The sequence below is a fragment of the Anoplophora glabripennis genome, unplaced genomic scaffold (genome assembly GCF_000390285.2).
Source record: "Anoplophora glabripennis isolate ALB-LARVAE unplaced genomic scaffold, Agla_2.0 scaffold162, whole genome shotgun sequence".
NCBI classification, from domain to species: Eukaryota; Metazoa; Arthropoda; class Insecta; order Coleoptera; family Cerambycidae; genus Anoplophora; species Anoplophora glabripennis.
In genome coordinates, this window is record NW_019416272.1 from 945,479 (window position 1) to 960,036 (window position 14,558).

The window sequence follows — 14,558 nt, forward strand, 5'->3', positions numbered from 1 at the left end:
CACACCACGAGGACTCTCCAGCAAACGCTCGCCCCGACAACACTTCCTTTTCAATAACTTGTTTTCAATAAAAATACTTTCATTTTTCCATCGATGCGTTATGTGAAATAAAAACCACTCTAGTTGCACAAATCGCGTACTTTCACTGAGTGACAGTTGAAAAATCACGTCGGTTGAAAAAATCACGTCAGTTGAAACAAATACGTTGTTTGAAACAATTACGTCGCTGTCGCCACTTGACGGTTGCTTTCGGTGTGCAGCAAATAAAACTCGCTCTCAACGGAAAAATAAAAGTTAGTGATAAGGAAGTGTAGTCGGTGCGAGCGTTCGCTGGAGAGTCCTCATGGTGTGGAGTCGCTCGCAGGTTTAATATCTGGTCCTTGGCGCCAATCTGCCGTGGACTTTTTTTGGAACCCTGTTGCGTCCCACGTCTCTTTTTTGTCCTTGCAACTGTTAGATCAGTCCGAGTGGCGTCAGGCTGGCGCTCTTGACGTAATACTTAAAACGGGTCACTTGCAGACATGTGCACCCACATTTATTTAATTTTTCCAGTTTTGTTTTTCTATTATATTTTGCCACCTGTAAAAAAAAGATAGAAAGCAATTAAAGAATCTTTGGCTAACCAAAAATCTTACACTGAAAAGCAGACAATTGAAAAAATTTCACTCATTTTTTGACGAATTTTTTGAAAATATATTCCAGTTTTTTATTTCTCTTCAACTGACAAATTCGTATGGTCCCACTGGAGTCCATCCAAGATAGATTCCACTATAAGTAATATTTATTCTATTATTACACAATACTTTTAATATTTGCAACCAAGTGTTCAGGTGCATAGAAAAGTTCAACACACTTTCTCCGTTTAATAGAACAGTCACGGTTTCTTTTAATTTTATTTCATCATTGGTATTTTCCTTTTCTAAATGAAATATAAACTGTCAAATTCATTTAAAAAGAAACATCGGTTGTAGGTTTGAAAACAGAAGTTGAAAGTTTCTATTGTGCAGGTAGCGTTATAAAATTTATAAATCAACGTCTAGTAAACACAACCTCAAAATGTAAGTAGCAGAAAAGTATCCAGTATTCACAATAAATTTATTTCACTCAAACGATAGGGAAGGTAGAAAGGTATTGTCTACTAGAACAATACCGCAACTATTTAAAGGAGAGCGCAAGCAGGATTGTGTGCAATTGCCAAATGCTACTGATTGCGACCGCCTAATGCGTTCTCTCTTTATTTGTACAGTTTACATCCAGTTGTCATTCCTAGTTAATTTTGCAACAGCTTTAGAAAACTACCACATCTGTCAACCACGCTGCTATCTACTACTGAAAGATATTGCTCTGGCCTTTTCTTCCTCTAGGTGTTAGACTGTAAAACACAAAAATAGCTTGGTGCTGGCGCCGCTATTCTACTAATTATTTATTTATGTTAGGGTGTATACCAATCTGGAAATATGAGGGGATTTCTCAAATTTACCTAATTTTTTTTTTAAATTTCAGTTGTAATCTTTATTTATGAGTACTGCCATTAATCACGAAATTATTCTGTTAGTATTGGTATTTTTATCTTTATTGTACACAAGGTGTCTCAAATTGCATAAACTAAACTTTATCTGGTGACAGAACTCTTCAGAATGAAAAAAGTTCTCATAAACATCAGTTCGAAAAATGCTTAATTTCCATGTTTCGGTGTTTCAAGTTCAATATATTCAAAATAAACACGAAAATTTACAGATATTTCACTTTTTATCTTTTATAAATCAAAATTGGGTCTAAGTAAAATATTGCGTTATTTTTCTTTGAGTGATATTTCTCCATGGATATTGAAGAATCAAACTTTGAATTTTTTAAACAATTCTGCGTTATCTTCTAAATTATCCATTTTCAAGTACAAATGATTTATAATATGTTCGTTGTTTACGTGGAGTAAATAAAATTTAAGGGGACATATATAATTAGGCGGAGGAAAATGAGTTGATTTTGAGGAAATTTTTAAACTAAGAAATATTCATTCTACATTCATCGGACTGTAGGTGTGCTCTAATAGGATATTCAAGTATAAAAAATTAATTTTTTGAATTCATCGTCAAAATGGCGGAGCTGTGGTAGAGTCACAGCAAGGTTCCGGCGCGACTTCCAAAACGTTGTACAGCCTAAATACAAAAATTTTCTTATTTAAAACACGCGGTTTATATGTGACGTTGAACAAAATGGAAAAAATGCAAATTTGAAAAAACGGCATGCCATTAAAGACAAAAATCGAATTTTCATGCGAAATTTCTGCAGAATTTGTATAAAAAAATAGTTTTTTCAAAATTTTCCAAAATCAATTTCCGTCATAGAAGGAATGTTATCAACATTTCTACCAAGAGGGAACTCGATCGGTTCAATAGTTTTTGCGTAATCATATACACCAGTTTCAGAAATGTAGTTTCGAGAAAAACGCGTTTAAAGTTTTGACACGTGTAGAACCAGGATAAAACGGCAACTATAAACCGTAACCAAACTGGGGCAGCTATTTTCTGAAACTCCTCGGAAAACGGTTATTTCTCCTACAAACATTTGGTCGACGAGTATACCCCTGTGCGCTCTTGCTTCTACCTGTAGCGTGCACTCCGAAGCCAAGCGGATATGCACAACATTTATGGGCTGTAACTTCCAGAGTTTTTCGAATTTCGCTTTCAAACTCAAAATATATTCTTCACATACAGTTCTATCGTTTAAGAATATAAAAAAATCGATTTTCTGATCGTTGTAACTGTATATGTCCCCTTAATTACAGTATTCCTTATTAAATAATATGACATATTTTTGTGTAAACATGGAGAAAAATGTTGCCCAAGCTGATTGCCCTGAGTGATTCTAATTGGCAGTAATTACTATTTTTTCTTGTATAACGTATAAACATTTAAATATTTATGTGAAAGACGTGCAAGAAAGAGTGACCGCAAAAAACCTGTGATTTTTGCCCGTTTTTTCACAATTCGCAGAGAATTATAAAAATACATAAAAATATGTTTTTGGTCGCAAATTAGTTGTAAAAAACTGAAATGAGCATAGCTTTTAGTATTTTGAAAATTTAGAAAGTCACCCCTACTTAGGGGTTGAAAAAATGCTAAAAATGAAGAATTTGAATATTACCAATTGATATAAAAACTATTAGCATGTGAATTATCTTAATATATCTTTTTTGGAATTTTTACAATTATTTCTGATATTCTCTATTTTTGGGGATGATTCCATCCCTTGAGCGTGCTTAAGGGTGGATTTTCTTATGCATGCTGACATGCTTATTTCAGTCAGAAAATAAATCTTTGTATCAAGAATCATTCGATAGAAAAATTCACATGCTAATAGTTTTTATATTTATTGGTAATATTCAATTCTTCATTTTGGGAGTCTTTCCAACTCCTAAATAGGGGTGATTTTTGAAAATTTTCAAAAAACTAAATGCTATGGTCATCTTAATTTTTTACGAGTAATTTGAGACTAAAAACATATTTTTATCTATTTTCTTTAGTTCTCTGCGAATTGTGCAAAAACGGCCGATTTTTGCGGTCACTCTGGGAGGTGATTGAAAAATGAGAACTAATTTAGAGAATATATTTTTGCCTGGAAAATTTTTCAAATCCACCTGGAAAACGCTGAATTATTGAGAAATCTTTGTTCAAAATGTGAAATACACCCTGGGTTAAGTATTTTTTATGTGCGCAAAGTTCTGTTCATTTTCATTTAATTATTTATTTTCCGTTTGGAAAACCATTTTCATTATATAAATTATTGTATAATACGCAATTTCAAAGAGTTTAGCAATTGCTAAAATCAATTTCGTGAGTCCAACCTAAAGGAAGAAAATTGGAATTAATAATTTTACGTATGTCTAAAGGTCTAAATCTAAATAAAATTATTTAGTATTTATATAAGAATTCTAAGGAAAATTTGCATTCAGTTTTGTTGCAAAATATACAGTATTAAGAAACATACTTTCTCTCTAAACACTCCTTCGATATTACATTTATTGTTTATTATGCTGTCGTTTCAAAAATAAAAGTTAAATTATAAAAAAATTATTACTACAGATCTTATCCGTTTGTCTCCAAGTCTCTTTTATCTTAAACAAGGCCATTCTTCAAATCACTAGAAAATATTGTTGATCCTTCTGAAACATATATTGCTTATTAAATAAGTGATCGTTATTATGTAATTTAGAAGTAGGAGATAGATTTAGGTGTAATTTAATTTGCTCATTACCGTGTAACCGTCACCATAATAAGGAAACAGTTTTATATGGATTATATATGAAAATATATTTTAAATACTCTTTTTCACTTGCAATAAAAAGAATTATATAACAATAATGAAGTATTAACTACATTCTTTGTAAACCTAATATTTTATGGAGTGTTGTTAGCAAGATGTTTGTGATTGATGAAACGTGTGTCTGGTTGGATATTTAATAAATACCCCATGATTACTTTTTGTATGGCCTAGAAGTATTTTAGTTTTCCCTATACAATAAGAATATTTGTATTTTGCCATATCTTATTAATGATAATCTATGGTTATTGGATAAAATAAATGTATTATTTATAAACCTGATTATTTTTTTTCCTTAAGGATGTGTCATTTTTTAAGTAGGTATTCTTAATCATAAAATAAGACTACCGTGGTTATTATTATACAGGGTGTCCTACTAAGGTCGTTGCGGTATAATATTATGAAAAGTATAGGCCCTAGAACACCGGGAAAAAGATTTTGATTAATAAATCAAACAAGAGAAATCAATTGCTGGAAATAGTTTTCAAGTTCAAGTACATACCAAAACATAGAGTTGAATTTTTCTCAGAAATGTGTCCTATTCAGGCATTAAATAGTACAAATATGGATAGCCGCATATATTACGCATAACTTTTGTTATTGACATTTTGTTCTCTCTCGACAGAAAGGGTGGGGGAAGCACCTAATGTCTGATCAGAAAAATGCATTTTTCAAATATTGGCTAATCAAAAGCCCATAGTGTTATACCTCGTTGGAAAGGTCTTTTAATACTTTATCTCGTAGTGAATGCGTAATGTCATTTATCTCAATATGGAAACATATAGATGGCGTTATTTCAAAAGAATGGATTTTTCTCAAAAATTTTAAATGCAATGCTATAGTTTTCTTTACATAAATGAATTCAGCACAAAAAATTGATGAATATAGGATAAATTTGAAATTTCTAACGAAAGTGTTGTTTATGTATTAGCGCGCTATTTATCGAAGTTTAGGTTGTTTCATGTTTTCTTTAAAACGTGAAATAGCAGAATAAAACTTTTTATAACTTAGTTTGAAGACCATAAAAATAGCTATATTATGACGCCAAAAAGTGTTGGATATCTTTTTTTTATCAAGTTATTCGCAAATTAGTGAGCAAAAAATAAATAATTATAATGAGGTACACGACACTAACGAAAAGACATTTAATTATCAAAACAAAATGTGTTGATAAAAGAACCTACCTACCTAAGCACGCAGCGAAGGTTAAATTCCTGCACTGAAAATAAGGGAATGCATTTCGAGCATTTATAAACATTTTTACTTTTGTTAAAATTTAATTGTTCTTTCGTTACATAATATCAATTCTGTTTGTTATTGTTTTTGTTGTTATTTCCAAGTTTGATATTGACTAATTTATTTGCGTGGGTTTATGTAGGTTCTTTTATATAACATCACAATTCATTTATGTAAAGAAAACTACAGCATTGCATTTAAAATTTTTGAGAAAAATCCATAAAATGGCATTCTTTTGAAATAACGCCATCTATAGGTTTTCATATTGAGGTAAATGATATTATACATTCACTACGAGATAAAGCATGAAAATACCATTCCAATGAGGTATAACACTATGGGCTTTTGATGAGCCAGTCCTTAAAAAAATGCATTTTTCTGATCAGACCCATTCCGTTGAGAGATAGAACAAAATGTCAATAACAAAAGTTATGCACAATGAATCTGACTATCCATATTTGTACTATTTGATATACCTGAATAGGAACTTCTGAGAAAAATTCAACTCTATATTTTGGTATGTAGATAGCGCCCCTTAGCGGACGAGCTACGAACTTGAACACTATTTCCAGCGATTTCTCTTGGTAGATTTATGAATCAAAATTTTTTCTCCCGAAACTCTAGGACCTATAATTTCTCTAATACCATACCCTGCCGACCTTACTGGAACACCCTGTATATATTAAAATGTAACTCTGCAGGTTTACAGGGTGTTCCTATATACGCGAATATTTAAGGGTGTGATTCTACATGGAAAATTAATGATCGATAGTTTGCTTTATAAACTATAGTCCAAAAATGTTCCGTTACGAAAATATGAGTGTTAAAATTTTAGGAAGAAGAAGGAAATTAATTAATGTTTTCGGAACTGCTTAAGATATTTCAGTGATATTTAGTAAGTAGTGATAGTTAATAAAGGCACATATTTTTCAATACAAACATAATTTTTAGCTCTGACAGGGGCATGCGTACGAGCACTGACTGATATTTTTAAAGAAAAATGGTTTATGGTAATGGTTTTTTTCCAAAATAAATTATTTTTGAAATCCACATTCAATTTGAAACATAAGAGCTCTCATGAGTTTATATCCCGCGATGTGCCATTTTTGAGTAAAAAAAATAAAACCCGTTGTATCGTCACATGCATCTCTACATTTTGAAGTAAATCAAGCATTTCAAAAATAATTAATTTCCTCCTTCCTAAAATTTTCGTAACGGAACAATTTTGGACCATATTTTATAATGTGAATTTTAAAATATTTGTGATACTGTTTTTAAACTGAGACTATTTTTTAAGTGGGGAGATGTACACAATTGCAGTCCGAGACCATTAAAAGATATTGTTAGTTTCCATGATATAAAAAAGAAGTTAAAGAATATTACAATAAAGTTTAAGATTTCATCAATATATTTTAAATTATTTCTATCACGCGAGCTCGCTGTGGGACCTATAGTGTAGGGGGTTAGGTGCACGGAAAGTGCTAGATAGTACAACAGCGTCATGTGATGAAAATAACATCATGCTGTTGTACTATCTAGCACTTTCCGTGCACCTAACCCCCTATGCTATAGGTCCCATAACGACTCCCACTTGTGATAGAAAATAGTATGTGCAACTCGTTCGGAAAAGTTGCCATAGCGCCATTTGGGCGCTTTCCGCACTCGCTTCGCTCGTGCGTCAACTGCGTCCGCGTGGCGCTAATCGCTATTGGCAACTTTTCCCCACTCGTTACACAATGTACTATAATGACACTGTTTCTTTATCTGCTTGACTGCTTCATCTTAATATTAAATATGTGTTACTTTCTTTAACTATTTAAAAAATAAATTAAATAATAAAATATTATACAAATATCTATTTTACTTTCTGGTCATTTATTATTAATTTTGTGTGCATTTTAGTTAAAACATTAAAATAAAAGATATTTATAACTAGAAGAGTCAAAGAGTTCATACAATAAGTTTTTAAAAACGTGAAAAATATAGTACAGAGCCTTATTTATAAATGATTACAAGCCATGTGATGACCGCCGGGCTTAGGCAACCCAACATTACACAATTGATACTGGGTAACAAAAATTCCCTAAATCTTGACATCACTAATATCATTTACAAAAATGCTCGAGTAGAGATAATGCGATTGCCGATTGGTTGAATAGTATCTCGTGAAAAATTACACCAATCACAGCTGATGAAACAGAACCTTATGTTTTAATGTAACTTGGACTTACTATTTGAATAATTTTTAATTATACCTAAATTTAATGACCAACATATGAAGGAAATAAATAAATTACTGTTTCAAACAAAATTACTGGTCACGTGGCTTGTAATTATTTATGAAGGCTCTGTAACATCTACAACATATAGGTATGAATAACCGATTTGTTAATCACCTCTGCAGTGATTTTGCTATTCGTCAATAGATGTCGCCTACTTTGGAAATTTTTCTTCAAAGCCGACATGATCTAGCTGATTATGTCCAGACCAAAATAGTATTCTATATTTTGTTATGTATATGTTTTGTGAGCTATATACTCAAGAATATTATCTAGAAGAGACAGGCAGCCCATTTTCCGCTGAGGTTTCCCATATGCGCCCTTTTCTAATTTTTATTAAAAAAATTAATATTGTGATCGGTTTTTTTATATAAAACGTAGAGGTAGATCTATATCGTAAAAAAAAATCCATAAAGCTATCTCTACCCTACATCATATAAGAAAAATGCATGGGGAAAACCCTAAGCAAAGCGGAATAAGTGATAAGTGGACTATGCGTGTCCTAGACTTTTGTGTCATTGCCCAAGTATATCAATAATCTTATCTTTTGAAGAAGAAGAAGGAGACTTAATAAATGGCATCATCTTTTTTTTGTTTTGTGATTTGTGATTCCATGATTGGCATTGGCAAATGGCAATTAGCATCTAATGGCAGGTTCATTCATTCAGTTTGGTTTGTTGTCAATATTTACATGAAAATATACAAGAAATGTAACAAATAATGGCAAATCACTACGAAGTTCCAAACTGGTACTTTTTTTAATTTTTAATATGAAAAACACGTGTCATAACTTTTTTAAGGTATTGTTGTTTGTGGTTATGTTTATTTAATAATTTTAGGGCTGGCAAACCACCCGTTGGTTTACATTTAGACGTATTAAAAGGGGAAAAATTAATTCAAAAATTGATGATAGATGAGAAAAAATGTTATTTGTTCGGAAGGAATGCCCAGATGAATGATTTCTGCATTGATCATGCTTCGTGTTCAAGAGTTCATTCTGCATTTGTCTGGCACAAACATTTAAACAGAGCATTTTTGGTAGACCTCGGTAGTAGTAAGTATCTTATAATTGTAATTTTTTGTAAATATAATATGCTTTTCAATTTATAAAGCTCATGGTACATTTATCGGAACACTGCGTTTAGAAGCATATAAGCCAACCCAATTGCCAATTGATTCCAGCTTTCATTTTGGAGCATCAACCAGAAACTATATAATTCGTGAGAGACCCCAAACAGGTATAAGGCCTATTATAGATGAAATCGAAAAAGCTGGAGAGGAAACCGAAGGCGGCTTGCTGGGTTTACCTGAAACAGAAACTGAACTCGACGTAAGTACTTTGTAACAAATATAGACAACCTTTTGAACTCCAGAGTTTTAGAATTTAACAGAATTTAACACGGCACATAACAGAAGGATATCAATGTTGGGAATATCAGATGATAGTGAGAAAAGAAATACAAATAGGAAGAGGAAAAGACATTGTGTTTCTTTCAATGAAGATGAAGAAATTATTAACCCAGAGGACATAGATCCAAGTGTTGGCAGGTTTAGAAACCTTATACAGACAACAATTGTACCCACATCTTCAAAGAGAGCTAAAATAGCGGAAAGCATAGGCATACAAAACACTGAATTTAAAATTCCTAAGAGTGTACACACTTCTCATGCAACTACTCCTGATCTCTATAACGATCTGCCCCCTGAATCACATTCAACTAATACTGGTACAAGCAATATGAGCATATACAGTACACTTAGTTCGCGTTTGGGTATGGTATTGCCGAATCCGGCGCCTGATGTAGACATTGGACAAAATTTCCCAACTCCCACACCTTTTGTACCTCCACAAGTTCAAACATCAGATTCTATGGAACCAAAGAAAAAGAAATATGCGAAAGAAGCATGGCCGGGGAAAAAGCCTATTCAGACTTTATTGGTTTAAAACAGTATAATAAGATAAGTATCAATTTGTTGTATATCATCAAGTGTTGAAATAATTTATTTTAAATGATTTTTAAAATGATCTAGATGAATTTTTAATATGTGAGGATGTAAAAAAGTTAATACAAGAAAATATATTATTTTCTAGTTGTTAAATATTAATTTTGACATCTACCAAAATGTAGAAGAGATACAATTGACAGTTTGAAACGTACATAGATTTTTATAGAATAATTATTGGTGGAACCATCTTTAATTTTATACAAAATTAACCAAACCACACTTTTTACTGTATCTCATGTGCCGAATTTTAAAGCAGAAAATTATGTATAGAAATACTTGCTCAAGAAGAATTTTTCTAGACACTCAGTTATAATGGTATAAACTTAAGATTTAATTTGTGTACCATAGAATTACTTATTTTATTTATAATTTCAAATAAAAGAGGCATAACATATCAAAATTGATTTTATTACCCTTATCTATCTTTTATCTATGATAATTTAAAATTTAATTTTCTTAAAAGCCACAATTTTTGAATCCAAAATGTAATTCAGGAAATCTTCACAAAAATCGGTTAAGCCAGGCTTATGTTTGAATTGGTGATTCTCAAATGTAAATGTTACCTGAAAATAAAAATGAATGCTTGAATTCCTCGGTTAAATTCGTATATACAGGGTGTCCCTCAATAGGTGTTACAATCTATAACATCTTAAAGCCGTTATTTTCTTTTATTACAGAAAAATAAGCCGATAGCTATCTCTTTCACACACAAGCGGTAGCAGAACTGCTTCAGTGACTTTTTCCAGTTTATTTACTTATATTTTAATTGTTTATTGTTGTTTATTATCAATTTTAGTAATCCCTAGCATTATTTGTATTATGTGGTTTTGTAAATAAACTTATTATTATTATTAAAAATTAGAAAAAAATTGTAAGTAAACCAACCGAATTCTTTTCATTAATTATTGTTCTGTTTCAGTTGCAAAATATCATAGAAATTGTATTCACGGTGTTCCATGGATATAAAATAAATTCAAAATATCTTCATTAGAATAATCATTTTGCATTTTTCTTGTCAAGCAATATTTGATACTTGTAGAATACTGAATGAATCAATTTGCCATTCACGGCACATTTGGCGATATTTTTAAAATAATATTTTTGAGACTAAGTAAACTGCAAATATCTGAGAAAATTGAAACTAACCCCTACAATGCCTATATCGGTGAAAAGAGAATTTGTTTTTTTTTATAATATGATGCAGAAAAATGGTGTTCCATTTGAATTTAAAAAGTTTTGTCGGTATTAAGTTCTCAAAATGTAACATGATAAATGGGACACTTAGTATAATTTTCGTCAAGTAATTTTGATAGCGGAAGGTAGTGCATTTTATGTTCTTTGTGTACTCACTCCCAAAAACAAGTGAAAGCTCCCAGAACGAAGAAAGATAGATATGAGGAATTTTCGAAACGCTTGCATATGTCAAAATTTTTATAAAAAGTCGATTATCTCGAAAACGGTTAGATCTAGGTGAAGAGAAGCTTTAACATTTTTGACTTATTTTTAATTTATCTTGTCGATAATGCAATAATATATAGGGTGTTTCATTTAAAATAACAAAGTTGACGACTACTTCCGGTATAACATTGATGGCATTATTTTCATTGAACAGAAGATATCTGATAACCCTCGTAAACAAAATTTCATTATCTTTGGATTATCTGAAGAGTTCTCTTTGCTGTTAAAATTTGTGTATCCAATAGGCTGCATTTCTAAGTACAGAATACACAGTCAGTGAATATAATTACAAATTAACAATGGAGTAATAAACAAAAAAATTGACAAACATATGCAATAAAATTAAAAAAAAATGGAAAATGGATTTTCGTTAAAAATAAAAAAGAACTTGTGCAACTGACCATGAAGAAAAATGTTTTGTATTGTACAGGGTATCGCACTTAAATATGATACAAGCCTGTAACTTCTTTATTTTTTTGCCGATTTCAAAAATTGTTATTTGGAAATCTAGGATAAAAAAAAACTATTTAACTGTGATACTGCTGTTTTTATTAATGCAATTCACGGCCAACTAGGACGCGTTTTCTTGACATCAAGACAGCTTATTGGTATTAGTGATTTTTTTTCCAAAAAACATATTACATATTCTCGTTCAGCATCCGTCTTACAACCAACTTTCATCAAAATTGATACATCTTCAGGTGAAAAAATACTCTATCTGACTGTGATACTGCTGTTTTTTATTAATGCAATACACGACAAACTTGTGCTCGTCTGAAGGTGTATCAAATTTGATGAAATTGGTGATAAGACATTTTAAGGGATGAGAATATGTAATCTGTTTTTTGGAAAAAAAAAATCGCTAATACCAATTATCTGTTTTGACGTCAAAAAACGCGTCCTAGTTGGCCGTGAATTGCATTAATAAAAACAGCAGCATTACAGTTAGACACAGTTTTTTTTATCATACATTCTAAAAAAAAAATTGAAATCAGTCAAAAAACAAAGAAGCTACAGGTTTGTATCACATTTAAGCGCGACACCCTGTATATGTATGTCTTTTCTGATATCTCAACATTGCCACCTCCATTTAAATTTATTATTTTGCAAATTTTTTTGCCACATTCACTATCAAAATACAAATTTTCGCTTGCTGTCACTTGTTCATATTAAAATGCTTGAGGTAAAATAAATAATCTGTGTTGTTGGTTATTTTATCCTGGTATTTTGAACTAAATATCAGATTAAATTACCATAGTTAAGAACTTTGTAAAGCAAAATTATTATAGAATACATTTTATATCTTAATTCTAGATTAAATAATTCAGTGAATCCGTTCCATCGAAAGCATCATAAGATTAATATTAAACTCTCAATGTAACTAATTATGTAATTTTAACTGTCCAGAAACTTTTAAAAAGATTCCATTTCATAAACAAATTATCATTGATTCGTATTCAACTTTTGAGGTAATTTTAACTATCTGAATATTTTTTTATAGTGTTAACACTACTCCATTTCACAAATAACAAAATATGTATTTTTAATATAGCCATAAGAAAATGTATTACTGAAATGAAAATAATTACTTTTACTAAGCATTCTGGTGGTAATACTTCTGATACCTCAATGGTAAAAAATACGCTTGCAGTGGCTTGTGCAATGGGATATTCAGGTGATGGTAATGACCACATAGCCTAAAATTAAGAATCATTTTACAAATCACATAAATTAAGACTATATTGTGTATGAGTCTAATATTCATTTTATTCAAAGTACGTTGTATTTAAAGACGAATCATACACTACTGCAACAACTTACTTGATATTCATAATTTTTAGAAGGATAATTATCCTTAACACCTAAATAATATATTATATATAACCATTCTTCGTTTGTATTAAAGGAGGCAAGGTATTCATCTATTTTATCGGCACCCAATGCTATACAAAACTCTCCGATTAGTGGCCATCCAGTAAATTTTGGCCTGTTATACTCAATTACAGGATATTCCCCAGAGTATCTTTTTACAAGTCTCTCTTTGGAATTTGATTTAGACGGTATTATTTCAATGTGTGCATTTATTAAATCTAGAAAGAAAAGTTTTGAGAAAATATTGTTTTACTTTGATAGCGCAGATAGAGCAGTACCTTCCGCTTCATTTATAATTTCATCAACAAGGTTTTCTGCCAATGACACCATATCCAAATACTGAGGACATGTGTTAATAACGTCTTGAAATGTTGTGCTATTATATTGTCGGTTCATTGCATTTGAGTCGAGGGACATAAGTCGAACAAATCTTTCTTTTTGTGGTTCTTCATCACTTTCTAGTGTTATAATATCATCTAATGAAATATAATGGGGAGCTGAAATCGTAGTATCCGAAAAGTCATCTGATAGTGATGATGTGGGACTTGAATCAGGATTCATAATTAAAAATTTGTGTTTAAAATTTAATGTTAATGTGTTTAATTTGTTTTAGAGCACTTTATATTTTTATCCATGAATTTTCGCATATATTTATGGCATCACCAAATTTAAAACAGGACTATTTCAGACTGATCATGACAAAATTAAAATGCAAATGAAATATGTCAAAATCCAGGCTTACTTCGTAAATGAGGTACAGTTTTATTTTTTAGTAACAACCTTGAGTTGGCTTATATAACCAATAGTGATAATTTGTACAGGGTGTCCAGAAGGGTTCGAGGGTAGTTTACTTAGACCAAACCAATTTAGAACAAGTTTAGTACAGTACCTCCGAATTCTTTGAAACTGATTGGATTTGCATGAAAATTTAGAATAAGGTTCATCTTAGGCTCAAGTTCAAAAGTGACATAAGCCCGATTGACGCTTTTTGTTTTAAGGGGTAAAAACTACCCCTAAGTGAAAAAAATTGAAAAATTAAGTTTTAAGCATCTTATTGATAAAAATTGTGGTCAAGCACAAAGATTAAATAATGTTCCATGTTCTCGAACATGTTTTATGATATATTTGATCTTTTCGACCCTTTATTTAACCCTTAAAAACTACCCCTATGTAAAAAATAATGATAAAAAATTACTTTTAAAGATTTGGAATGATTAAATTGTGCAATTATTTAAAATAAAAGTTACCTTATAGCTAATAAAAGAATTTTCCCCTTTTAACCCCTAAAAACCACCCCTGTATTGACGAAAATGATAAAAAATTACTTTTTAAAAGCTTGGAATGCTTTAATTTTATTTAAAACAAAAATTCCCTCATTGCTTATGA

The 14,558-nt window shown here is 30.9% G+C and overlaps 1 protein-coding gene across 1 annotated transcript; it reads left to right on the plus strand.

Annotated features, from left to right (window-relative positions):
• Positions 1 to 8,463: 8,463 nt before the first annotated feature.
• On the plus strand, positions 8,464 to 10,637 carry LOC108908666 (nuclear inhibitor of protein phosphatase 1). The gene is made up of 4 exons (XM_018712777.2): positions 8,464 to 8,584; positions 8,675 to 8,889; positions 8,948 to 9,165; positions 9,217 to 10,637. The coding sequence occupies exons 1-4, from the start codon at positions 8,556 to 8,558 to the stop codon at positions 9,778 to 9,780; spliced, it is 1,026 nt and encodes a 341-aa protein (XP_018568293.1). The 5' UTR covers positions 8,464 to 8,555; the 3' UTR covers positions 9,781 to 10,637.
• The last annotated feature ends 3,921 nt before the right edge of the window (positions 10,638 to 14,558 follow it).